Here is a 27,716-nt window from a genome sequence, read left to right on the forward strand (position 1 = left end):
AGTCTTCCTTGGCAAAACACTTCAAATTAATTGTTAAAAAGATACCATTTACAGGCTCATTCTTCTGAAACTGGGATCCCAGATAAGGAAAGATACATGAAAAATATGTAAAACATTGCTTCATCTCTGTAGCAGTAGTTCAACAACGTCAACACGCCCTGTTTGGAAACATCAGTCCGTGATAAAATACTTAAATGCAGAATACTTAAATTTCTAGAAAACTAAATAATGAAGCAGAAGACAGGCAAACCATATACCTCAATGTATCCTGAAGAGAATGTCCACATTTATTTAAGGTAAAGGAAACAATTTCTGCTGTTCATTCAGTTAATCTTCACTCTTCACTACTTAACTACAGAGTTACTTTTAAGCTCTGAGAAATGAGACTCAAATAGACAAAGTTCTTCCTTTAACCATTAATAGGCTGTTAAGAACCATGAAAAAAATGGGGAAGCTAAAACTACTTCAAGATACTTAAAACATTTTTTGAAAATAGAATTGTGACTGACAGATTAATACACAAAATATCACCTTGCAGTATCTGCAAGTACCACACAATTGCTTATCTGGTATCTTACTGTTCACACAGCTGCTCTCCCTTTGGCAGAATATTACCAGCACCACATTCCTGTCTTAGAGAACATGGTTAAAAAAAGTCTTTACTAAATTGAATAGAATGAGCAAGAAAAACTTGATAGGACAAAAACCCCATAAAGCTTGAAGAATTTTTTCCAATTAAATTTGTTTTCCAGAAGTACTCACCAATTTTAAATATTGGCTCCATTCTTCATCTTCAAAAAAAACCCACCAAAACCTAAGGATAGTAAAGCTTGAGTTGTGGGAGGAGGAGAAAACAGTGGGGAAATTAAAACTCACTGCTCACAGAACACACCAGTGTAGTGGATGCCTGCCTGTTATCACAATAACCACCTGGTCTGGAGAGTAACTTGAATTATTAAGTGCAAAGAACCCTGCACACACACAGTGCAAGACAGAGGAAGGTCAGCCTGACTTTTCAGATAAATTGGCAGGTGACGGTGAGCCTGAGTTTTCATGATGTGTTAGAGAAACTGTGGAGCAACAGCTTCTGGGGCCAGGGATAGCAGGAATTCCCAGGTGACAGGGAAGTCTGCATTTCCAAACCTTGAAATATAGATCCTTCTCAGTCCTGTACACTAAGAGGTCATCTTTAAAGAGTTTATCCTTCACTGTGTCTGAGTATCTCTGGAGAGCTGATTTGAGGTGTGGCCAAGCAAAAAACTTCTGGAGCTCATCTTCTTCTCAGAATGTGCCAGGCTTCAACCAGACACGGTGACAACCTCAGTAAACGACTCTAACGAGGGGCCTTGGTTGCAGAGTGTCACTGGAAGAAAAGTGAAAGATTAATTTCTCTTCAGATTCCATCAATATTCAAGGAGCAGGAGGAAAAAATTGGCTTTCCATGGGTGTTGAAAGGGAAAATTTCCCAGTCTTACAAGACAGGCAGTAGTACACTCACCATTAAAATGCAGAGGTGGGCTTCAAAAAGCCCTAATTATTATGCCTTCTGTGTTTACATGTTCATCTTGCAAATTTTGTTGTTCACTTCTTAATCTATCATTATGTTAAAGAAAATATGCATAGGTCAAATATTCTACCAATCTCATTATGAACGCTTCTGACCAAGACCATTTTAGGATGGAGCAAAATCTAATCTGTCTTTCAGTGTTAAGACTGCTGTAAAATCATTTTACAATCCAAGGAATGAAACCATATATGCATTTGTTTTCTCCTCCTCAAGAGTTTATTTTGCATGGTGATTTTACAGTTTATACTTCACATCATACATTTATTCCTTCTCTTGAAGAAAGGTTTGACACAGACACTTGCCATTACATTTTGAAACCTGGAATTGCGCCAGTAAAATAAAATTTAAAAAAAAAAAAAAAGAAACAAACCACCCTATAAAATATATTAGATCAATACAGTGTAAATATAACATGTTTTAGAAGTTGCTCTGTATTAGAAGGAAAACAATCTGGGGGAAAAAAAAGATAATCAGTTCCAGTTGCTAAACCAGTTCAGTGTATTTTATTTAAAGTCATAGCATAACAGGAATGCTTTTATTAGCCCACACCCAAACAATGATCAAACTGGTGTAGAGGAAAATGAAGCATGATCCTATGGTACTCAACTGCAATATAACATTCTCTGCCACACAGAACATATCAGACAGGGGATGTTCACAAAGCCCTTTCAGTGTGAACTCTGCAAAAGACTGTTTTCCATCATGCTGCATTATTCCATCCCTTATTTTGCTTAAGAAGTAAGCCACAAGTAAGCATTCCAAGAGCTGTGAATAGATTGTCAGTGCTGGCACCAACTATTCAGTAGTTTACATAATGGTTCACAAAGGAAACTGGGTAAAATTATGACTTGGAAATGGTCACGGACATCTTCCTCTTTGGCTACTTTAAAAGTTAGAAAATTCAGATTGGTACAAAAGACATTCATTTCAGAACCAATTCAAATATGTTTTTAAATAAATGGAACAAAATAAAGCATGTCTGGTTAATTTGGTATTAATTTTCCAGAATACTCTGCAATACATTTTCAAATATACAAAATCTTACTCTTTACAAAAAAGTTGTAGCTTGTGAATAAACTCACTTGAATTATCTTAGCAGCACTCCAATAATTAACTATCTTAATTTTAATCAAAAAGAACCACCTTAGTTTGATCACTGAATTTTGAGACTGCTTCTTCACGAGAAGCAATGTTTCAAAAGTTATAAAAGTGCAAGAACATCATCATGTTCCAAGCTGAAAGGCAGCTTCTGCAAGTAGTGAAATCAGTATTGCAAGGTCCTGATGTTAGTGAAATATATGCAGTGGGAAGAACTACACTTTAAGTACTTCTTTCAGTGTGGTATTGTTGCATTAAGACCAAAACATGCTTCTCACTGAACATTTTAGTGATCTAAATAAAATAGTTGTGTCATTTTTGTCCATCTCTAGCAAGTGAGATGCTCAGACTAAGTGATTTGGGTGGGAGCAGATGACCAGCACACACAATAGCATCAGCAGGCCCCCACTCAATCGGCCTGCTCGTTTTGCTGCCCAGCATTTTTGTGCATTTGTAATTAAATAAAACATGGCAAAGTACAAGACTCTCAGAGGACCTTCTCATCCATTTGGATAAGCATTTCTAATTCCATGTTAGACTTCATTGAAGAAGAGGAGCCTCAAATTAGGTCCCACAAACCGTTAAGGCTGCCTTTTAGCCAAAAACTTCTGTTTCATTTAAGCAAACTACTTACTTTTAGTAAGAAGCATTAATACATAATGAATATTTGAATTCACTATCAAAATGAGGCTATAAGAAATTACAAACTTTGGAGCAGGATCACTCTTACCATTCCTGATAAAATTCTGTAAACAACAATTTAATTGAGAATACCTGCTGCTTTGCAACACCTTAAGTGTAATTTTGTACTACTAGAACTACAAACCCAACATTTTCCTTTCTGCCTCTTTGTAAAGCTTCCTCAAAAGAGGGTCTAGCAAGTCAAGACCTCTGCAATTACATGTGAATATTAATCTTACATTTTAAACACCTACTATTACTATACTCAGCCTCAGAAAGCCTCCTTAGAGCAAGTTTTGTTATACTTAGTACTAGTACAGTGTATCAGCACTTCTTTGTGACTTGCTTCTTCTGTGGTGGTTACAGAGAACTTCACTTTGGGATGTCCGTGTTGTGAAGCACAAGAGCAACTCTGCTTGGAATGTACACCTAGGAAAAACATGACAAGAACAAGAACAGCTGAAAAACCCAGAAAACTTACAGGACACAATTTCTAAAAAACAGCATATGGAAAAAAACCCCCATATTTTAACTGTTAAAAATCTGTCATTTGGGCACTGTTGTGGGTATAAATATCATACTTAAAGAATGATTATTGACTGCTTAGTCCCTAGCACTGGAATTACACAATATAAAAATTTTAAAGGCAGCCTGATTACAATCTCTTTTCTATTTTTCTTTTAACAGCTTATTGTGATATATTTTAGGTGGCCACCAGGAGAGGGCCTCATACGACTTACAATGACCAGTTTCAAAAACCTGAGAACATCCAGGTCAACAGATGGGTCAGTGATAAATGACAAAGTTCTGCAACTCTCTTTTGCTGTGAATTAAAGTTGTCCCAAGGCCTGTGATGTCATTTCATACAGGTAAATACCAGAAATATGACACAACAGCATATTCTTCACACTCTTGGCACCTATGGAATGTCAGTGGCTGAGCAATAAAACTCTCTCTCAAAAGTGGACAGAATCAAAATTAGCCATTTAAATGATTGCACTTGTCTTCCCCCTTTTTTTCCCCTGAATACCATAAAAATACCCAAACACATATAATCAAAAGACTCCTCATAGATCACAAAAGAACTCGTGGCAATGTATTTTACATGACATTCCTTCCAAGCTGAGCAGAGTCACAATCAGAAAACAAGACTGATATGTGGTATCTACCAATTACCTTGATACACGGTACTCCATCAATTGTCAGGCCTATGAATGTGTTTTCTGAACAAGTCAATAAAAATGCAATTATAAAAGGTAACACAAGATTGAAGATTATTGGTTTCATTCTGACAACGTCTTCTTTTGGACCATCCTTCATCCCTGTGGAATGTCTAATATTCTGCAATTTCAACTGCGTTATCTGCTAACAAGAGCCTGATGGCACGAAGGGCTTTCATTGTTTTCAGAACAGAATAAAGCAATAAAGCAAAGAGCTTTAGGAAAAGGAGAAAAAAAGGAAAACAGCTGATCTTCATTGAATCAGACAGAGCAGTGTCCAATGCTTCTTGAAAGGCAGTGAACATAATGATTTCCCCTAAGGTTTCAGTGATAAATAGCTTCTATAAACTGGTGCAGGAGAGGAAATACTTAATGAAGTCAACTACCTCAAAACATATAGATAAAGGAGAGATTCTGAAGTTGTGCACTGAGAAATTCAGCGCTCTGGGTTTGGATGATGAAGTGAGAAGGGAGAAGGAACAAACAAAAATAAGTTTTCTAAGAAAGAATTTGTAAAATGTTACTTCAGTTATGGGGAAAAAATAATGTTAATGAGGGACACAGCAATTCTCAATTATATTTTGGTCAATAATGTGTCAGATCCTAGGAGGAGTAAATTATCCCAATTCCTTTAAAGTCAATTTACATCAGCAGAGAATCTGAGAGCAGTGCGGATCACCCAACTCCAACCACCTAATTGACAAGCAGAATTTTAAAACTGGTTTAAGCAGAATTTCAGAACTTGCACAGATGATTGTAGTTAAACTAATGACAGATATGTTTTCCACTTGACATGAAGAGCTGTGTCTGCCAGCTTATTACTTTAGTCACTTGTTTTTTCCTTACCTAGGGAAATTAAACACATGTTTTAGAGTTTTTTATCTTAGTGGGCTTCTTGCTAAATCATAGAAAAGCCACATATGGCTCTATCTCCTAATCTTATTTCATTGGTCATGTAACCACCTCTGAGGCTATTTGCTACAAAAAGCAACAATAAAGGCATGAACAATGCAAAAACATCAATTATTGATTAAGCCTACGATTAATTACAAATAAGATTATTAATTTTTCATTCCACTGGTGTAAAATTTTTTTGAAAGGAAAAATACGACACATCTATTAGACACTACTTGTTACAAATAATAGGTATTATAGGTATATAAGCATTATTATTATTCCTTTCCTCCAGCCCAACAATATTTCCAGAAATACTACATTCTATGTGCTCTGGCTCCATCACTTGTTTAAATAGACAGAACTCAGAACATTGTGTGAAGGACTGAGGAAGAAAAATGTGACCAGTGAGGTTGGAAAGATCACTTGTCTTTCCTGAGATAAAGTGAAAACTGGAAGATTATCTGTCCAGCATCCCAGCAGGGTTTTCAGCCCCTCCACTCCTTCTGACAGCCTGAACCAAAAAACTTCCTCAGCCTTTCCACTCAAATATTATTCCTTTTCTTTCAGCACCTCTCACCTGAATTACCACTCTTGTAGCAACATATCCCCTTTTACTTAAATTTATTTTCTCTATATTTTTCCTGAGTGTACTGACTATTTCAAGCCATTGTACCAAGTCAACTGTGCTCCAAGCATATGCTTCAATCTGCCACTAAGTGACACTATTAAAAAGCCAGGAATCCATTGCTGACAGGATAAGATGAAATGCAAGCATTTCACTGTATGTTTGAGTCCAGGCACTTTCAAAATATATAAATGTATGGATAATCGAATGTATAAATGTATGGATAATCCTTAGCTCTAGATGTGTCTGGATTGGACCTTGAACATTCAGTTGATCAATGATTCACTCTAATTCAGTGTCATCTACAACTGTGCTCTGTCCCATCATGCTGGTCACTGCTCCAGACTCCAAACAGGATCATCTCCCTCACAATTCCTAAGACTCTCTCCTTGATTCCAGTCAAGAGATGCACACAGAGCCTCTGACTGCTCAAACAGCAGTGGCCAAGCCAGTTTTTAACCCACCCAATAACCTTCTCTTCCTTGTAGTTGCTCAGCTCCTAGGCAGGAATGCTGCAGGAGACAAGGCTGAAAGTCTTACTGAACTGACTGGAGCAACCTTGGCACACAGCTTGAGTCCTTTCATCAAGAAAACAATCAGACTGACCATGCATGCTCTGACTTTGCTAAATCCAGGTTGGCTTTCTGACTGACCCATCTCATGTAACCCACTTGCCTAGGCACAGATTGCAAGAAGTGGTTCTGGTCTTCTGAGGAATTGCCCTACAGACCCCTCAGCCTTCCTTTTCAGCCTTGGTTCAGCTGCCAGAAGTTTCCCCTGACCACTATGATTTTTCTCAGACAATAATCACCAGCCTTGCAATCACATCACTGAAATCATCCAAGCCTCTGGGTGTACCCCACTTACATACAGCCTATTTAACCTATTGCCCTGCTACTTTATGTTCAGTAGTGCACCATCACACAAAACTATCTGAAAGCAGACTTTGCCCTTGGAGTCTGAGGAAAAAAAAAAAAAAAAAAAAGCACTGCATACTCCGGTATTGTCCATATTATCCATCAAAGTTTTGAGTCTTCCCTTTGTCAAGGGGAGTCTTCCCTTTGCCTTTTTTTTTTCCTTATCAGCAGATTTGCAAAATCACCTTCCTCTCCTCTTCATTTTATAGATATAGTATACAGCCTGAGATATAGATATCCATCTATAAATAGACAAGTGTACTAAAAGGACACAGAGGCTTCCTGATTAAAACCATTACAGGAAACCTAGGTATTCTTCAGCAAAAAACACTATAAGAGATATGTAATTTTTTACTTTCCATACGCTAGGAAGAGTGTCACAGAAGTTTATTCTTTCATATACTGCTGCTGAATTATACACTTTCAATTACCAGCTTCAGTTCTACTGATCTCTGTTCTTTTAACCAGCTTTTTCTGATCGCAATTTTTATCCCAATGCATGTCTCTTTCACCATTTCCCATGGCTCATTTGATGAACATGGACAGAAGTGAAAACCCAAAGAACAGAACACTAAGGAGAATTCATTCATAGCTTACCCACATCTTGACTGTCATCAATCAAATCACCCTCTTCTGTTCCAAGCTTTCTGCTCATCCTGAAAGTCCTTTCCAGCCACTTCCTTCCCTCCAGGCTCACCCATGTTGGGAAGGGCCTCAGGAGACCCAAACTCTCTGCTGAGAGCAGGGTGAGCTCTGAGGTCAGGGAGGGTCACTCAGGATCTCAGTGAATTGTCCCCCTGCTCTCTGTAACAATTATTAACTTACAACCTCGAGCCCTCTAACGTTCACACCAACTCCACTATTTTAGGAAGCCAAGAAGACACCTAAAAACACACACAGGAAGGTTCATGAGGCCTTTTCTGACAGAAGAGTGTAACATGGGGACTGGAAAGCATCCAATCTGTTTGAGACAGGATGACTCAGCTGCAAAGACAGTTTTTGACAAAGTTAACCTTGAAAAGTTTACTCATAAAATATCACTGAATGTCTTTTTATTCTCAGCTTGTCAGGAATGGAATAACTGCTGTTACTTCACCAGCAGATGTGCTAGCAGAGAGGATGGTGGGGAATCTTGTTCATAAGGCAAATACAAAATGGGATTTTGTTGGCACTTTTGACCTTTTTATACTGCATATCCATATGAGACAGCTACACTGTCTGAAACTAGGCAAGTCCCACACAGATCAAGACTTCTGGCACTAAAACAGTATCTCGAGTAAAGAGATAAAAAAAAAAAAATTAATGATTTTTAATAATCAACCTCTTTCCCACCAACTACCTACCAAGATCATAATCTATTCATGCTGGCTACCTCACAAACAGGACCAAAACAACTGGTACTATTACTGGCCAGGATTGTAAGATCTTTTCAGCCAAATTCTTACTCCTTATACTTTATTTTTTTTCTGTGAATATCCACAACACTTCTAGGAAAATAAGAGATTTAAAGAGTCAAGAAGAATACAGGAATGCCACATGTAGGAAGCACCTGTGAACAGCAGCAGCTATAGGCAGAAATATCTCCTTACATATTTCAGGAGAGGACTAAAATACACAGCAATCTCCAAATATATCTAAAAACCCACAAGCAAGAGGTTCTACAAATGACAACTGTTGCTTTCAGATCTGTCATACTAATTCAGTACCAGGTGCAAGCACAACCAAAATTGGCTGGAACTGCAATGAACTACTCTTCCTCTGACTTTCAGGATTGGAAAACACCAAGCCCTAAAAACAATTTCAAGGTCATTTTGCAACAGATGGGAGAATTACTAGAACTCAGAGCTAGATCAGGCACTGCAGAAAAATACTCAGTAGAACATATTGCAGCTGGTAGATGCAGAAGGCAATGCCACAAGAGCCTGTGCCAACATCATCCAAAACTTTTAATTAAAATGAGGACTTTAGACAATCTCCTGTCCCTGTATCGCCACTAATTTTCACACACAGACACTATTCTGAGAATAGAATTAACCATCAAAGAATAAAATAGATGATAGCTCTCCCATTCAGACTATAATTTATTATATAAAATCTCACACATTTTGGTTTTCATTTTGGTAGATTTTGCACATAACAAACTATGTATGCTTAAAATAATGTGAAGTTTTGCCTTCCAATTTATTTTCAATTTACAGCTATACAGCATGAATATGCAGAAAATAATTTCTTAGATTGTCTCGCTTCATTTATGCAAAAAGAAGTCGACATACTGCAAAGGGTGTGTCTCAAAACTTCTTCTCTATTACCTTCTGTACTCTTTTTTCAAGTTGAGAAAAAGTACTTAAAAAAAGAGACAAAAACCCCTGAAAAACAAGTACTCTGAAGACAAAGGCAGGATGAAAAAAAATTAATAACAGAGTAACTTCACATTACATTTGCTGGTGGTTTTAAGAAGTCAAACACTCAATGAAGATGAACAAATGAATTTAGACATCTTAATCATCAAGATTTAAAAATCAAAAAGACCTTTGTGGCATTAAATTCTGATGGATTCACCTAGTCTGAACAGTTAAATTTCTAACTACAAACATTCTTTCATGTAATCTATATATCTGCATATCAGGGGAGAAAACAGTGAAAGATTACATCAGTCACTTAAAATTCAATACATAAATCCTTACAATGAAAGTTATTTGAATGAATATTTTCAAAGCTAAGGTCACTAAATGCTTTTAGATCATTTCCATCTATGGGAGTATTTTAATTTGTCCACAGACTTAAGGAAGCAGGAAGTTGCACTTTGACACTCAATAATATACATTAAGGTCAAGGTTAAAAACTCAAGCCTGTAATAAGGATATTCTTAAAATGAACTATATAATTTCACCTTAATTTAATGTGAAAAGATTTTGTCACTGAATGCCAAAAATAGAGAAACAGAAAAGACAGCACTGGGGACAGGGGGAAAGGATTACACTAACATCTATTTATTTTTTAAACTAATTGGAATGAACTACAAAAAAAGCAAATCTATAAAAGTCAAAACATGTTGAACAATTACATTTCACAATAAATCATATACTACTTTTCCAGTGACACAACATCCTCTGCAATACTCCACTTAGCCAGCAATTCCTCAGTTTCTGTTGGTGCATGATGTAGGAAAGTATAACCCCTCCATTTTCATATAAAACCAAACTTTTGGTGTGGTACAAAAAATTCACTAGGACACTTATTGATAGCTAGTTTTTTCCTACAGCAAAACACAGTCGAGGTGGATACCTTAGAAAAGACCAACAAGATATTTTGAGTGATACACTATTAAAAAATTTACATGTTTTCTTCTCCCTGCCCCAAATCTAAGTTTCACATCCAACCACAAATTAGGTGCCAGCAAATGAATCAATCTAAAAAGGGGCACTAAGATCTGACAGGGGTTGAAATGTGTGTGCAGCACTTAATTTACATCTTGCAAAGAGATGATGAGACATAAGCAAGACTAAGGGTTCATCAAAAAAGCACACATAAACATACCTCTAAAAATACTACTATGAGAATACCAGAGTGGAGTTGTAAATAGAAATTAAGCTAAAGGGGTAAAAAGAATCTATTCCTACAGCGGCAAAATGGTTCACAGCTTGTTATTAGAAAGTTTGATGACATGGAATGTTATGTACATGTCATCTATTTGTTATGTATGGAATGGAATGTTATGTACATTTCATATATTTGTTAACAATCCATTATAGAAAAAGCGGTGAAATGGAAAAATTAGTACAGTTATTTAAATAAGTCATACTACAAAGGGCATTTCTGTGCATTTTCTATGGAGTTTTCAAGATGTGTCTGATGATTTTGAATTCTGGCCCTCTAAGAGCTTTACTAAACAAGCCTGAAAATTGTACAGTGAAATGCTCAGCAGAACTTACAAAGCTTCATCTTCTTCCAGGATTCTTTGCTCCAGAAATTTCATATCTCCCTTCTTCTCATTTTGATATGCCACCTTGAATATTTCTTTTATTAGGTGATTTTTTTAGAATGAATCATGTCACATTTAATCTTCTATTTTTGTAACACATTTGTGTGCTATTAAAGCCTGACTTGAAGAGCAGAATTATTGCATGTGATTTCATTTTGTCACAACCCTCTGGGCATGTTTTACTGACAACATTTACCCACACACCTTAAAGAAGGTTCATCTCTCATTAAAAAATTTCTCCTTCAAAGTTTGTAGTGGAGGAGAAACTAAAATTTTTGAAACAAGAAACTCAAGTCTCATGAATTATGAATTATTATTAAACAGGAAAAATTATTAAACAACAGGAAAAGAACTTTAGAACTTTCATGAGTTTATTGAGGTGGTAGCATATGTTATTTGAAAAGAAATTTGGTGGGAAGACTTTTGAGTTGGATTTTAGAAAGTACAAATAAGACTGAAGAAACTCCTAAGCAGGACAAATTACCCAATAACCTGGATATAAATTGCTGTTTGAAATAAAACATCTTTGTTTTACTGCAAAAGAGCAGCTGGAGGCATTTACTGTAACTTTAGCTAGTTCTTACATGAAGACCTATTTGCTGAATTTAGGTTTTCCAGATGTTTTTCCTCGATCACTTTTACTCGGTGTCCTTTCACTGGTACTTTACCTTTATTTGGTGCAAGAGGCATCCTCTGGGGGGTTGGCTGGAGCTGCTCTGTGAATTGGGTGGCAGAAGGACACAAGTGAAAGGGTTTACTGGGTTTCTCTCTGACCTAGAAGTGCCGTTGCCATGCCACAGCTTTTGGTGCAAAAGTGCATTTGCTGCTGTGTTTGCCACATGCCTTATGTTCCACATACTCCTAGCAAACCACAGCTTCACGTTCTGCCACGTTTGGTTCTGGCTTGGAAGGCTTGCACTCACCATCTAATGAACTAAATGTGAAATATACATTCCAAATCACAGTTAATTGGCTTGCAAAAGTTAAGTTAGTGATAGATAATTAAGATGCTCTCCAATCACCCAGGCAATGTATTTGAATTGGGCACACGAAGCAAGAGCTCTGGAAGCAGTAATTTGCTACATAACCTTCAGGAATGAAACCTCAGACCTTTCATTTCAAATTAGCACAAATACTTACCCACACTATGAAGGCACTATCACATGCAGATACTTAAAAAAAAAAAAAAAAAACAAACCCAAAAACCCATTCCTAAGATCCTTTACACCAAGCACAAAAATTCTTTCATGTAAAGAAAATATTTTAAATCATGCAAATGAAAGAAACGCCAATACTCTGGATACAACGAAAGAAAGAGAGGCAGAGGTTAGAAGTGAAAATAATTCTCAGCAGTTTAGATCTCATGAGAACAGATGTGACACTAGGAATTCATATTCTGTTCAACCATGGAAAGGGAGTGGCCAACAAAAATCAGTGCAGATGCTCCATTTTTGCCGGCCCTTAATGTTACAAATGTAACTTATTTGCAGGTGTTCATGTGTACCAATATACCTGTGCATAGAGAAACATACCCTTCATCCACATAAATGTTTTGGTTATAAAAATCTACTCAGCAATATAAATTATTTCAGAATTTTTTTCAGTGAACTCTTAATTTCCAGCCTTTCTGAATCTGATTTTCTTGTGCTTGTGAGCATATACACAGATGTGAATGCATACAGAAAAAATGGGAAATACGTGCACATGTACACATATACATAAAGAATAGGGAAAATAACATTTTAAAATTGCTAACTGTGATTCTGATTTCAAGAGCAATTAAGAAAGGTAGAGTTTTATTAGTAACCACCTCAGCCAACAGAAATTGTATGCAAGGATGTCTCCCAGTTCATCTCAGGTCATTTGTGGAAAACTCTTTATCCATTATTCATACCACTCTAGGAATGGAAATCTTTGAAATTCTTGATGTGAACAGAGAAATCCTGTTCCATTTTGCAAAGTTTTTCTGTAAACTGAGGAGCAAAAAGTCAGTTGGCAAACACATGATTGACTCTAATTCGTATTTGTAGAGTTAAGTACATGATTTTAAGACAGAAAAGGGAGATTCAGTTTCTGCAGAGCTTTAAACAAAGCAAGCATGAAGATGCAGTCTCTTGACTGAAATAAAGTGAAAATAAAGCAAATTATAATATTAAGGAGAGCAGCTCAAAAGCATATTAGTATGTTTCCATGCATGTTGGCAAGGAACACCATGTGCCAGACACTGCAAAAGTGCATGGAAATATAAAAGCAAGGTTGAAAAAGAAAAAAATAATTAATATTATTGGTTATAATCAAACCATAATGCTATCTATACTGTATTTAGACAAAGGTTAATTTCAGAAAATAAATTTAAAATATCCCCTTCCCCCAAATACTAGAAGGGACTCCATAGTTGTCCAAAGAATTGCAAAACTTACATAGATGAAAGTAAAATGAAAACAAACAAACAACCCTCAAACAATTTACTTACCATAATTGAATTAGGTCGATAATTGTGAGGATATTGCTCAGAGAAGTACTCCGTACTGTGGTCCAGCCTTTGATGCCCTCCATATTCTCCAGCATCAGAATCAAGAAGGATTTTATACTTGAAGGCAACTGTTAAGGAACTATGCCAATTATCTCTTAAACAGAAAATAAAGCAAAAATCTAGAAGAATTAGTAGTGGAAGTTATGCAGTAATGGAAGCATGATGATATATTCAGCATAAAGCAAAAATCATAACAAAATCTAAGAAAAGAATGGAAAAACATGCAGAACATATAGAATTAATAGGAAGTTTTGAAAATTTTATTTAGCACAGTGACTTCTCTTACAGCAAGTACCTCCCAGTATCTTCTGCAATCTGCCATGAATGATAAATTTATACATTACAGCAGATATGCACAGGACTTCAGGTGATGAACTAGACTAAAAATGTACCACTAAACAAAACAATGGATTTGAATTGCATTTAAGAAGTAATATAATTGTGACCATCAAAATCAATTGTTATTTAGCAGTACTTTACAGTCTGTCAAAATCTGAGCAAGTGTCAATCAGAAAAGCATGTAATTTTACAGAAGAAAACCCCACAACTCCTCTGAGAGTCTTCTGGACAAGAGCTGGAATTATTATAGCACAGAGGAACAAAAGAAAGAATATATTGTAAGAGAAGGCTTTTTAACAGACCAATATTCTGACTGCAGTTGCTAAAATGGGGTGAATTATTTAACAAAGTGTAGCAATGAGTTGGAATGCCTCTAGATAATTAAAAGGGTTCCAACAGATTTAGCAAAAAATAAAAGATAAAATAAAGTTGAACAAAGTCAGACAACATAAGGAAATAAATGGGGAAATAAAGTGCTAACCCATATTCAAAATCAATTTCTTCTTATTTGTGACAACTGCAAATATTTTCATTTTTTGATTATTTCAGTACCTTTCATTTTCTTGATTGGACATAATGAAAGCATCTTTTTCTTTCCTGAAGTTATAACAGAAGGCAATCTCTACTACCTACCAACCAAAAGAGAGAGAGAAATAACAACGCTCTATAATCCACAACCTGCTTCCTCTATTCTTAGCCTGGAAGAATCTTACTTTCCTAGAGTTTGTATTTAATAGGATTAGGGATGAGTGAAGCAACACTCTTTCAAAAAAGTCAGTGGTTCTTAAACAGTTCTTAGGCTTCTGCATTTGTCCAACCTTTTGAAAACAGGCCTGCTCAAAACCTGAAGGATCGTGGTATAAACAGAATTGTTTTCAAGTCTCTTTACACAACTCCATCAGATGAGGTGGGAAATTCCCCAACCACCCACCTTACTGGCTGAAATCTCTGGTGACAAGGAAGGCTGGAGCATGACATCACACAGAAGTAACCACAAATTTACTCTGAGGCACTTTAGTCTAGAAGACTGCAATGAAGAAAAGCAAATGCATGTAAGGAAAACAGGAAAACTGTCAATTAGCTCCCAAATCACAAATGGTATCTAATCCCTTCCCCACAAGTGTTTGCAGCAAATGAGAGAATGGTCCAAAAGTGCCAAGTTAGTTGTTGAGTTCTACAGGGCAGGTGCCCAAAGATCACAACATTCTACAGCAAAACCTTCATGTTTGTTAATTTCCCTAAAAAAAAAAGTTTGGAAAGTTATATTTTGCCAGTTTTAGTCCTCAAAGGTTTTCATGTGCATACCACACACACCTCTCCTTTCTTTTAGAAACATGATCTAATTACCATTTATTTGCTGTCATGTACAACATGCAGAGCCACAAAGTACAAGATGCAGTCACTCTCTTCAGTGTCCTTTCAGCAGCAGCAATGTCTGCTATTATTCCCCTTCCTATTTTATTAACATGGCAGGAGAATGCCTCCATCAAGCATTTCACACCTTGCTTTGGTAATCTGCACTATACATTAAATTTAATAAGTTATCAGTGTTGTTGAAAGGCTTGACATGTTTAACGATTCCCTCAAAACTATTTACGGCAAATGCCACTGTTATGGCTATGCTGTTTTAAAAACAATTCATAAAATTATGTCTGTATTGCCAGAAAGTACTGCTGAAGATAATATCACCATGTCTTCACACATATATTCACACATTCACAAAATATAGCATATTTTGTGTAAATACTGTTAATCATATCCTGAATAATGGGGTCGCAAAAAAAATTTAAGATCTTCACAGATCAGGTATTTGTTGGGAAAAATACCTAGTTTGGTAAATGTGTGCATTTACCTTCCAAGTTAAAGCCTCAGAAGAAAAGTCAGTTTTCACATTTCAGAATTTTACAAGCATCTAGTTTTCTGAAGATTACTTGCACAAAAACATTAAACACCAGATGTGCATTTTAATTTAGTACATAATAGAAGTATTTTTTACTGCAGTGAGGTCTGTTTTGTTTCTGTGACAGTGTTGGAAATACTATCCCATATTCTCACTGGAAGAAAAAAAAAAGCCTGATTCCTGTTTGGTGCTCCAGCTAAATTTCCCACCCACTACAAGGGAGGAGAGCAGCAAAAGCAATGAACCCTTGTATAGACAGAGCTGAAAATGGAAAAAAACTGACACATTACCTACCACATTAATTACTAAATCATTGTGTCTTTATAATGTTTTGAAATACATATTTTAACACAATTTTTAAATTCAATCTTTGGCATGTTTATTGACACATTTGCAAAGTAAATGCAAATCATAAAATAGGAAAATCTTTTGTTCCAACACTTGCTGTTGATGAAAGAAACCAAGTAGTGCTTGTGGGGGTGATAAAGTCTTAAGTGGTTAGGCCATTTTGCTTTTCATAATTCCTGAATTTCACTGAAAAATCTAGCATAATTTCAGGATGAAGGGTACCACTTTTGCTCATCTCCACACATTGCTAATTTTGAAGTCTAAGGATTCAACCTATGAGTGACAAAAAGCATATGGAGGGTATTTGGCTAAATTTTGTAATGAAGTTAAACACCTTGGCTTGATAAAATTCAGCTCAGGATATTTCAATGACAGGTGAAGCCATTTAAGCACTCAATGCATGCACAGGTACTGAGAGGGAGGGGAGCACTGTCCCTTTTAACTTCTGCCAAATATGATTTTTGTTTAAACCACACGCAAATTTACAGATATATCGATTCATGCTGGTTGGTGATTATAAATATAAAATGCAGCTTTACTTTGGAGCCAAGATAACAAGGAGGGGATATACACACATATAGCTTAATTTTAATGAGACTTCCAACACAGGGGAAAAATTATTTAACAAAATTAAATGTGGACTCTCAGGGAGAGAAAAGGAGTAATTTCTGAAATCTTTAAGCCCCTTTCTGGTTTGTTTTCCATCCTTTCAGCCATGTTCCTTTTCAATAGAGGAAAGAAGGTTTCCATATTGAATTTTCACTGCAGACTGGCCTTGAAATCCAAGCACTATCCCACAGAAAGGCCTAAGCAGTAGTAAAAACATAAAATTGGAAACTTATGAATGGTTTCTCCATTAACATTCAAAGTTTTATCTACAATCAGAAAGCTAGAGACAGCTGACCTAGATGTTGATTGTTCATCTACCTCCAGACTGAAGCAAATTAGGCAGAAATAATTTGTTAGTTCAAGCTTCTTTTCTCATGAAAAGGCTTCTGAAAGAGCATAATTTATGAAGTAAAATTCCAGCATAAGCACAGAAATGTTTTTCTTTTTCCTTCACATAATGACTCAGAAACTGGGCAATAGGATATGCCACTCTGATACTTACACAGGCTCACAGTGCTGCAAACCTCCTTCTTCTCCCATGCAGATCAAAGAGGCATGCCCACATTAGTATGCTGTACTTCTTATTCACACCTATTAACCTTAAGTATCAACTACCTTGATAGAATTTAGCATTTGACTGATCCTAAATTAAGTCCTTTGTCCCAGCCTGCCAGAATTCTACCAGGGAGGGACAGTTACACAACCACACTTCAAAGGGGCGTCCTTGCCTTCAGCAACCACATGCCAGTGACTCATTTAAATGACCTTACTTGCTCATTAGAAGCTCTAGATGCACGTTGTAAATGTCAGAGAGGCTGAATTAATGTGGGGATTTTTACAAAAAAGTATATTTTTGCAGCATTTTGATGACAATATTTGTGATTTCTCAGGTCAAATCTAGTTATTTGCTTATGGATGGACTCTGGCTTCAAATCACAGAACATCCTGAGTTGGAAGAGAGCCACTAGGATCCAAGTCCAACTCCTGGGCCAGCACAGGACAGCCAAGAATCATATGTGTCTGAAAGCACTGTCCAAATGCTCCTATCTCTGTCACATTTGGTGCTGTGATCACTGCCTTGAGGAGCCTGTTCCAGTGCCCAACCACCCTCTGGGGAAAAAACCTTTCCTAATATCTAACCTAAACCTGACACAGCTTCATACCATCCCCTCAGGTCCTGTCACTGGTCACCAGAGAGAAAAGATGAGTACCTGAATATCCTTATGGACCCTAAATTCATGCCACCCTGGTCTCTGGGATTACAGTGCTTTGATACATGCTGTGCAAAAATAGCAATATCTAAAACAAAGAAAGCACTTTGTTTTACATATTGCTATTTCCCATGGCATCTTTTTTCTGCTTGAGCAGTGTATGACAACATGAAATATCAAAATACAGATAAGCCAGCAGCAATTTACACTGCTCAACATTCACAGACACCCATGCTCACATATAAAATTAAGGTCTCATTCCTTGAATACCTCACACCAAAGTACAGTATCTTACAAGAACAAATCGTAGAACAGAGCAACCCAGTGTCAAGGAAAATAAGACAAGAGAGAAGACTGAGGTATAAAGAGGAAGGAAAAACTGACCACAGACTGTGACTTCTCATACAGACATGGACTAGCTGAATGCCCACAGAAAGACTTTCCAAAGCAGTTGGGACCAGCAGAACTGTAATGTTTGCTGACTACACCTTCTCATATAAAAGTAGAACTGGGGTTATTATGCCAACAGCCTACATACAGAGCAGTTGAAAGAAGAATGACATTTTCAGTGAGTCCAGAACTGAGGACTGACTACAAAAATGCAGGCCAGGCAGGAAACTCTGTACCTTTCAACATACCAGATAACATGTCTAAGAAGCTGTTTGTATCACTACAATATATAGATAGACCAAAGCCATCCATTTAATAAAGGCACATTCAAAGACACGTGTTAGGTGCACTCATTCATCTAGTTCAATGCACAAAACAAACTTAAACCTAAGTATTGAAAGGATCATCCCATTTCCCAGAATTCCCAACATAATTCAGAAAAATGTTTAATTAAAAACTATTTGATCAATACATTATTGCAGTTTGTCTCTTCCGGCTTATAACAGCAAAGAGTATCAAATTAAAAATCCACTAATTTATTAGAAGAAACAAGCAGACTAACAAACTTTTGCTTTTAGGTACACTTCCTCTTCACATAGAAGTTTCAAACAGATCATAAATAACTCCTTTTCATGTGAAAAAATTGTTATGAAGATTTAATATAACATTACCATACATCCTAATAATAAACCATACTTTATTGAAGTCTTAGGTTAAAAGGATCCATTAAAAAACTATACATAAAATTCATGGTTCTACTTGCAGAAGAAGAGTGTGGGAGAAACCTTAGCCAACATTAAAACACCCCAAAGTATTTAAAAAAAAACCAGATAAGGAAATTCCTCTAGATATTAAAAAGCTCCTTACTCTTCTCTGGTGAGCTCCCCTGCCACAGAGTACTGTGTGCAGCTCTGGGATCCTCAGGACAGGAACTTCCATGATTGAACTAAAGCAACTGAAAACATGGAATTACCCTGAACGGCTAATAAATAAAGAGGAGGCTAAAACTGGAACTGCAGTGCTTTAAACTGACACAGCAAGAGTCACACACTAGGCTGTGTTTGTCAAAGGACTTGAAAGAAACTGAATTTGGAAACTAAAACTCCCCCAGAAAATCAGCATTAATTTTTGCAGCCTCTAAGAAGATGGACACAAATGCAAAATCAGTGAATTACTTGAGTAATCATTTACAGCTCAGCTGATCTAAGAGCACATTCGCAGTCCACTCAAGTTTTAAAGTACAAATGTACAAATGCAAACTGCCTGATGAAGGTTTGCACTAATGCACATTGCTGTGTGACTCCATGCAGCATCATCCCACTGTGATGGCTTTCTGCTGTGTTTTTAAGAAGTAGGAGTTACTTGCTTTCTCATTCCTCAAGAGAATTCCAAAAAATAGCTTCAAAAATCTTTAAATTGCATTTTTTTACTTTTGCTTTCTACAAAATTCTCTCTCATGAAGACAACGAATTCATAGATTTTTTTTTTTGGTGTACACAAAGAATTAAAGCAATATTATATTGGTGACAAATTAGTGATTTCTTACCTTTTAACTACAGGTTGGATTCATATTAGGAAAAAAAGACATAAAATCAGCTTTCAATTTCTAAAACTTTTCCTCACAAGCAGAACAGTAAAGAAAAGGATATTTTCCTGGAGTTTCAATACCCACTCTGTAGTCCACATAACTTTGGTATGGATGGAAGTTGAAAATAAAAATAAGACCTGCTCTCTCAAATGCTATGACCTTATTGGATTCATGCTTTTCACTCACATAGGCCTAGGGGGAAAAGAAAAAAATGAACACTTTAAAAAGATTTTGCTTCTGTACCTCATTTCAAGTAATACAAGTAAATATTCAAGGAATAGAACTAAAGGCATTAACATGCAAACTGAAATTGTTTATCTATGAAATTTCATATAAAGTTTTTGATTACTAAGCTGTAGCCTACTTTTTACAAGGCAACATAAAATTACAGAGGTAGAGGCCTGTTCAGCATAGAGCACTTGAAAAATTCCTGCTCAAAGATTGGTAACATGGTCTTTTCATCACACTTTCCTTTAGTAAAAAATGCATTCCTTTTGTCAAATGAAATCTTCAGCCTATTTGTTATGGGGATCTGCATCACATATAGTATTATTAATTCAGAAAATGAAGCACTCAATATGGTTTTTTTGTGTGTTTTTTTAGCAATCTGTGTGAGAAACGGCTTTGATAAGCCACAATAAATGGCTGCGCATACTTTGTTTTATTTGCTAAAGCCATTAATAAATAACAAGGCATCAATTAAAAAAAAATCTTTAAAGTGGATTATTCTTTGAAGTGGACTAGAATAAAATAATTAAACACTGAGAAATTATAACAGTTGATCTTTCATAAAAATTACAGTGTGATAGCAGTGTAAAAAATGCAAATGCAGAAGCAGGAGGTTGATGACTAGGAGACTATAACTTACACTAGACTTTGCTGAAAGTTTTTCCTCAGAAATGGAGTAATTATTTTTATAAAGTGTAATGTCAGAACAACTTATACTTTTGCAAAGCAATCCTTGGATAGGATTACAGACAATTTTATAGTCTGCTTTATGCAATCCACAGTTACTGAATAAAAATAGGGAAAATAATAGGAAAAGACCTTGTTATGAAGCTAAAAGGAGAGTGTTTCAGGTTTCTATTATCTGTGGAAGATATTTCAGTGCCATATTTTGACAACTTGAAATATAAGGTGAGGCATTACACAGCTCATAATAAAGCACTGTTTGAAATTTCAGCATGCAAATTTGAAAGTGCTCTACACACGTACCCAAACTGGTGACTAAAACTTATCATTTTATATATACAGCTTACCTGGGGAGATGCAAGCCAGCCAAATCTTTCCTCCAATTTATTCATATCTCTATCAAAGGCATTTAGGAATTTATAGCGAAGAAGATCATCCTCAGTAAGATTAAACTGTCTTCTGGCATAGTGGTAGCTCTCATTATTCCCTATTCTGGGGAAGTCAAGCCATTCTGGATGTCCAAATTCATTACCTGCATTTAAAAATATTAAGGATACATGAAATCACATGCTAAGAATATACTAAGCCTGCAAAAGCAAAATATATTAATGTGTATTTCCTTTCTAAAAGTTTTAAATTCCAAAGAATCTGCTTCCATATATAAACCAGTCATTTTATTATTATGTCTCTCATTTTTTAATACGTCTCTCAGAAATTGCATTTGTTTTAGCAAGGCTGTTTGGCCATTAAAACTACAAGAGCAAAATATCCATGGACTCCAGGGAAAGTATAAAGTGACAAATTATGAACTCCATGTTATCATGCCATGCTTTATAAATTCCCAAAAGTTTTTCTGTGTAGCTGCCATTATATCTCAATTTGGTTTTTTATAGCAGTGGCTTCACAAGTCTGCCAGTCTCACCTAGATTATCTAGCCCAAAAAACTACTGACCGGACTTCACTTGAAGACAAAGAATAGGTTTATTCAAACCTGGACCACATTCAAAAAGAAGAAAACAGGTTAACATTTAGTCAAAAAAAAGTTTAGCTTCTCTTATGTAGAATCTCCAAAGCAAATCTCAAAGCAAAACCTCATTTGGGACTCAGTATTTTGAGTGACTTTGATGTATCCAAAATTTTCTTGGTTTATATATTGTCATTATTACAGATTGAGACAACTCCAAATGGACTTAATAATTCTAACTCATGATAAAACCTATTGTCCTGCAGACTCTCTGACATTTTGGACTATTCATTGGACACAGGATTAAATGGTATCAAGGACCCTGCAAGTTAAACACTCATTTCAAAGCCCATGACAGTTGATTCATGACAAACATTTCAGAGATTACACAACACCCACTCACTATAAAACAGAGACAAAAACATGTACCTGGAAATATGTATGGAAAGTAATATAATGACATTTAAGAGCTTTTCTACTAAAACTAACAAACGAAAAAAGAATAGTAAAAGGATCCTCCCATTTCCACAAACTGTTACTTAAGTTTTGTCAATGAACTGGAGCTTTGTGGGCTGATAGAGGGCAGGGATGCCAAGGGAAGGCAAGAGATTCCTGGCTGGATACCTGCATGTGCATCCACCACCCATCTGCACTGCCTAGAAGGCCTGGAGGACACAGGCAGCAGAGACAACTGTGAACTTCAATTTGTGAAATGATTTCTGTAATTCTGTGTTTCATGGGAACAAGGAAATGAATAGAGGACAAAAGAGAAAAGCCTCATATATATTTAGGAGAGTCCTTCAGAGTGGTATCCGCTTTGTAAACGAACTGACAAGTTGTAAATTAAATTTCCTATTCAAAAGCTAAACCACTAAATTTCATATTCAGCTCAAAACTGGAGACAAATATAAAAGAATCAGAATCACAGCAGGACTTACAAAATGACCTTGGAATAATGCTGGATTGAGCTCTTAAACTGTGCTAACAATACGGTTTGGAAAATGAGGAAAGATATTGCTGCAAAACAGACACAGTATCTAACCAAATTCAATATTCTCTGAAGAGCTAGACAAGGTATTACCTTCTTTCGTGATCTGCACACTATTGAAAAGATGAACTACATGAGATAGCTCAGCTAGAGACAGCAAAAAACATCAGAAAGACAGAGATGACACGTATCTTGAATTGATAGGCAACGAAATCATACCTATTTGTTCAAGAAAGAAACAACAATGGGGGAAATAAGCAATAGGAGATAGCAAATAAATTAGACTGAACTAGCCCATCATTTCCATAGATTATTTCACTGTAAGTAGAGCAGACTTCCTTCAAGTTTACAACGTGTAATGACTCTCTCACCTCCACTCGCTTTGCATATTTCCCCACCACAGGAACTAATCTGTTTCCAATGCCGTTCTGTTGTCTTGGCTTTTTAAAAGGAACAATATAAATGTAGCAAAATACTAAAAGTAGTCCTAATTTCCTAACTATTACTAATGGCTATTAAGAAAAAAAAGGGAATTTAGTACAGGGCAGCAATTTGACAAAACACTAAGATACTTTCTGTTCCAAAAAACACAAGCTGAGGTCTAAAGTCTGCATGTACTTTGACAGTCTGTGTCTATGAGCATCTTCTGGAGAATATGCTCCTGAGCCTTTTGTACTAGTGGCATGAATGTAAAAGGGTCCCTTGCTTTATAGGAAGAAAAACAGTTCATAAATTGTAACAGAATGAATTCAAGCAGTTTTGGTTATGTTTTTAAACTGTGGTATAGGGAAAAGAAAGTAACATTTAGGATGAATCTGCTTCTTGCAATACATTAAGGCCATGCATCCTATTAAAAAGACTCACATCTAAATGCTACTTTTTTAAATGCTATTTTTTTCTAGTTTAGCTTCATAACAATAGGAGGGACTAGGAAAGAAAAGGCACAAAGGCACGGGTGACCAACACTTGCTGCTAGAGATAATTATCAGTTCACTGAATGTGAAGCATCATCTGCCTCCTTCCCCATTGTTACACTTCTCATCTCTGACAAGAATCAGCAACTTTCACTTCTGTGCTTAGAGGCTTCTACAGTTACCAAGAAGTATAACTGGGATTTATTTTCCTCTAATTAATTTACTGTTTGATGTAAGAGTCTAAACTACAGATTGATAAGAAGCCAGCTGCCACAAATGATGCAAATCAAGACAATGGAACTAATGTAGGGGGGAGGCAGAGAACAAAGCTGAAATTAACTGAAGTTTTGATTAGAGAAACAAAACAAAGACAAATCCTTGAAGTGCAATGCATGCTAATTTTATCTAGGAATTAATTGAAGTTTGCTATTTCCTGCATATTGTGCACACTGGACAACTTTATTATGTACAGGATTTCAAGATCGCAATTCCAACAAATAAATTAACTTTCTACTACCATAATTAAAATTTATGTCACCCTTGTTTATGAGGATAGAAATGCATTAACACCACAAAGAAGTTAGGCTGCTGTGAATTCTTTTAAAGTTGATCTGCACAGGTCAATAAAGTTTTCTTGATCTCTCTTTTTTAGACATCTTTAGTAGCAATGCTCTCTGAAAGAATAAGCCTAAGCAGAACTGAAGGCATATTTAAAAGATGGAGAAGGCAGTTTCAAGAGATGTTATTAGGAGTTCTTTGCATTTTGAATTAAATACGAGGACACTAAATATTTTAAAAGCAGTTAAAACAAGTAGTTTATTTTATACAACAAAGGTAAGAAGTTTAATTAGGTGCATAAAGCTAAACAAGGTTTTAAATGATCTAAAACACCACAAAAAGATCCTATTTAAATCTGATGAGTTGGAGACTGGACACATTGGGACAAAAATTCCAACAAAAGTTGGAATTTCAAAAGTTTCACCTTAAAGTACATCTATCAAAGTATGTGGAGTTCCACCAATTTACAGAAGTCAGATAATAAAGTCATCCAGGAGTTGTAACTGCTTTGAATTTAATTTCACTACCTTTTGTGAACAATGATGACAGTGCAACAATCTGCAAGCTATACAGAGAATCAATGTAAATCAGATCTAGATAGCATATGGTATTTATCATTACCTCAAACAATAAACACTTCAAACAATGGATCTTCATCTTCCCTAGTTGTAAAGCTCTTGGGTGTTAAGTAATTCTGTATTTACTCATATTTGTACCAAATATTCTTCTTAACATCTTAAAATCATCTTCTTACTATCAAACCCAAACAAATGCTATACTGTCTCTGAATGATGAGAGAATGAGCCTCACTGCAAGCATTCCTATAGTCTTGAAATCCATACAAAAATGAAATTAAGTGAAATTCCAAGTAGACTCCTGATACACCTGGGTTAGATGACATGAAGACCTTCACATATGTTAATCTTCTAGCATTGGTATTTAATGACATATTGGGTCAGAAAAGACTAACAGAATCAATTCAGGCAAACGATTATATTTTAACTTCTGCATGAAACACAGGCTAGACAAAATGAAAGATAAAAATCAGGATAAACACCATATTTGTTTTGCAGCTTGGATCTTCCATGTCTCCTAGGGGAGAAGGGAGGGAACATTTAACATTCCCTGTATTAAAGGATCAAAGAACACATCTCCTCTGGGATGACACATTCCTGTGGAAACACAAGGGTGCCTCCAATGTATCCAAGACATGGGAAAGGATTGAGTCCTTAAAATGCTTGCCCTAAATCACACAGGGACACAACACTCTGTACAGGGATACAGTTCCTGTTATTTCTCTCCCATTCCCACTTCCCATCAAGAGTTGCTCTGTCTCCTCTCATTTTCTAATGATGTTTACAAGTTGGGAGCTATTGTACCACACAATTTTATAAACACTGATAAAACAGTTCCAGGCTCTTAAAGGAGATAATATTCCAATTGTTCCAACAAAAATTCCAACCATAATAAGTGGCACTGTTCAGTTGTCATATTTCAAATGCAGATCTCTCTTTTGCCAGATAAATTACAGAAAAAACCCCAAACCAAATAATAAGAAATAAAGAATTCCCCTAAGAAGCACCAATTCTGCATCTCTATTAGGAAGGGCTGGATGGCTGAGAAGATTTCTTACGTAGAGGAACAACCAGGCACAGGCATAGTAAACAGGCCATAGCATTTCCTCCTATGACTTACTTTCTTTTTCAACAGAAGAAGAGCACATGACAGTTATGCCCACATGCTGGTATTTAGCCAAACTCTAGTTACTCAGAAAAAAAAAAAAACCCAAAACATTTAACTGGAATAAATTATTCTTTCATTTAATTATTTGTAAAGTTCTATCAAAGGAGTACTCAATAAAATACCAGTGGCCTCACTGACAACAGTATTCAGTTCCTAAGGGCAGATGAACATTTTCCCTTGAATGTTTACTGAGCAGAGCAAGAGTTGCTGCAGTTCATACTAACAGACAAGAAAAAAAAAGTACCATGAGAAGTTACCTAGGCTAGAAGGGACCTTGAGAGGATAATTATTTTATTAATCTACTCTTAGAAACTTTCAGGTGTGAAATTGTACATTTCAGGCCTCCTTTCCCAGTGTAGAATAATATATTTCTGACTTACAACTTACTCAATGTCCTCATACAGTATTTAAAAACAGTAAAGTAGCAACTAAACTCTTTGTGGTGCTTTTACACTGAAACAGTTCCCATTTTGTTGTTTCCTATTAGCTGCATCCTGGTAAAAAACAAGAGACTGACTTTGATACTGTGACATTTCCACCAGGCTCAGTGTGAACATGGCAGAGTATACATTATTTAGTCAACCACTTCCAAAAGCTCACTAAAATATTTAAGAACAGAAATATTGCAGAACACATTGCAAAGGTTAAGAAAAACGCACAACAAAACAGACAAAACCCCCCCAAATCTAGCAAAACAACACAAATCTATATCAAGAAACTTTTTTAACACCTGATGCAGTCAGAGAAGTTCTTGCTAGATCTTTCAGTTTGGTGCGCTGCCAATTATTAACTGGTACCACAACTGACAGGTTAATGGGCTTACAAAGTGAATTTAGAACAAGGCTGAAACAGAGCAGTCCAAGAAAGGCATCAATCTATTTGCCCTGGGATACCCAACAAATAGCAGTTTAGTTACTGGTAAGAATTTCATTGTCTAATTTTGAAAGAGCATATAAAGAATTAAGAGAAAAAAAAAAGTAAACAGAGGGAAAAGACCATTTACATAGTGTTTGGTGCACAGGAAAGTTAAAGTAAATAAAAAATGAAAGTTCAGTATTATTCTGTTCTTATTAAGGAACAAATCTAATTACTTAAATAATAACTATGCATTTTCTAACAGCACAATATGAGGAAAATTTAAAATTAAAATTTGGAATAAACTTCAAACAAAATAGGGGGCAAAAAAAGCATTCTAAACTAGATGTCAGCAATCAAAAGAGAAGGTGTGTTGCGAGAAGCTCTGGTTTTCTTGAAACAGTACAAATAAGCCATCAGAGTATACTTCTGGCTGCACCTCTAAACCTCTTCTTACCTAATGTCCTCAAAGGAGTACATTGCCAAGATTCTTCCTAGACTCATGTATCGCTGCTTTGAAATTAAAGCTTCTTTCTGCCAGCTGCCTCCTGCCCTCCACCTGAGGCTGGTTCAACCCTGCCATGCTGAGAATATACTTATAAACTTCCTAAAAACACTTGTTTTAGAAAAAAATGTTCTCAAGATCCTCACAATTTTAAACAGCTCTTGTCTGCCATTGTTTCCAGTGAACCTGGGCACTTATTAAGGTATTTTCAAAACCAGAATTATGTAATTACTGTAGAAGTCTTTGAAAAGGCACAGCATCATACTGCTACACTACTTTTTTCTCAAAGAAATGGAAAACTCCAAACAGCACTGTTGCACATTTCTTAAAGAGTGCAGAGACCTCAGTCTCAAGGCTGTGGCTGCCAACATT

General features: G+C 36.0%; 1 protein-coding gene across 1 annotated transcript in view; it reads right to left on the minus strand.

Annotated features, from left to right (window-relative positions):
* Window positions 1–1,756: 1,756 nt before the first annotated feature.
* Window positions 1,757–27,716, minus strand: part of GBE1 (1,4-alpha-glucan branching enzyme 1) — a 137,536-nt gene continuing 111,576 nt past the window's right edge. The window contains exons 13-16 of the mRNA XM_071433711.1: window positions 21,165–21,349; window positions 19,967–20,097; window positions 13,461–13,578; window positions 1,757–3,775 (exon numbers count right to left, since the gene is read on the minus strand). Coding sequence (XP_071289812.1) covers window positions 3,719–3,775; window positions 13,461–13,578; window positions 19,967–20,097; window positions 21,165–21,349 — 491 coding nt within the window. The 3' untranslated portion in view covers window positions 1,757–3,718. The remainder of the gene's footprint in view (window positions 3,776–13,460; window positions 13,579–19,966; window positions 20,098–21,164; window positions 21,350–27,716) is intronic.

Source organism: Agelaius tricolor, unplaced genomic scaffold (genome assembly GCF_023055355.1).
Source record: "Agelaius tricolor isolate 1412-34295 unplaced genomic scaffold, bAgeTri1.0.p SCAF_9, whole genome shotgun sequence".
NCBI lineage: Eukaryota > Metazoa > Chordata > Aves > Passeriformes > Icteridae > Agelaius > Agelaius tricolor.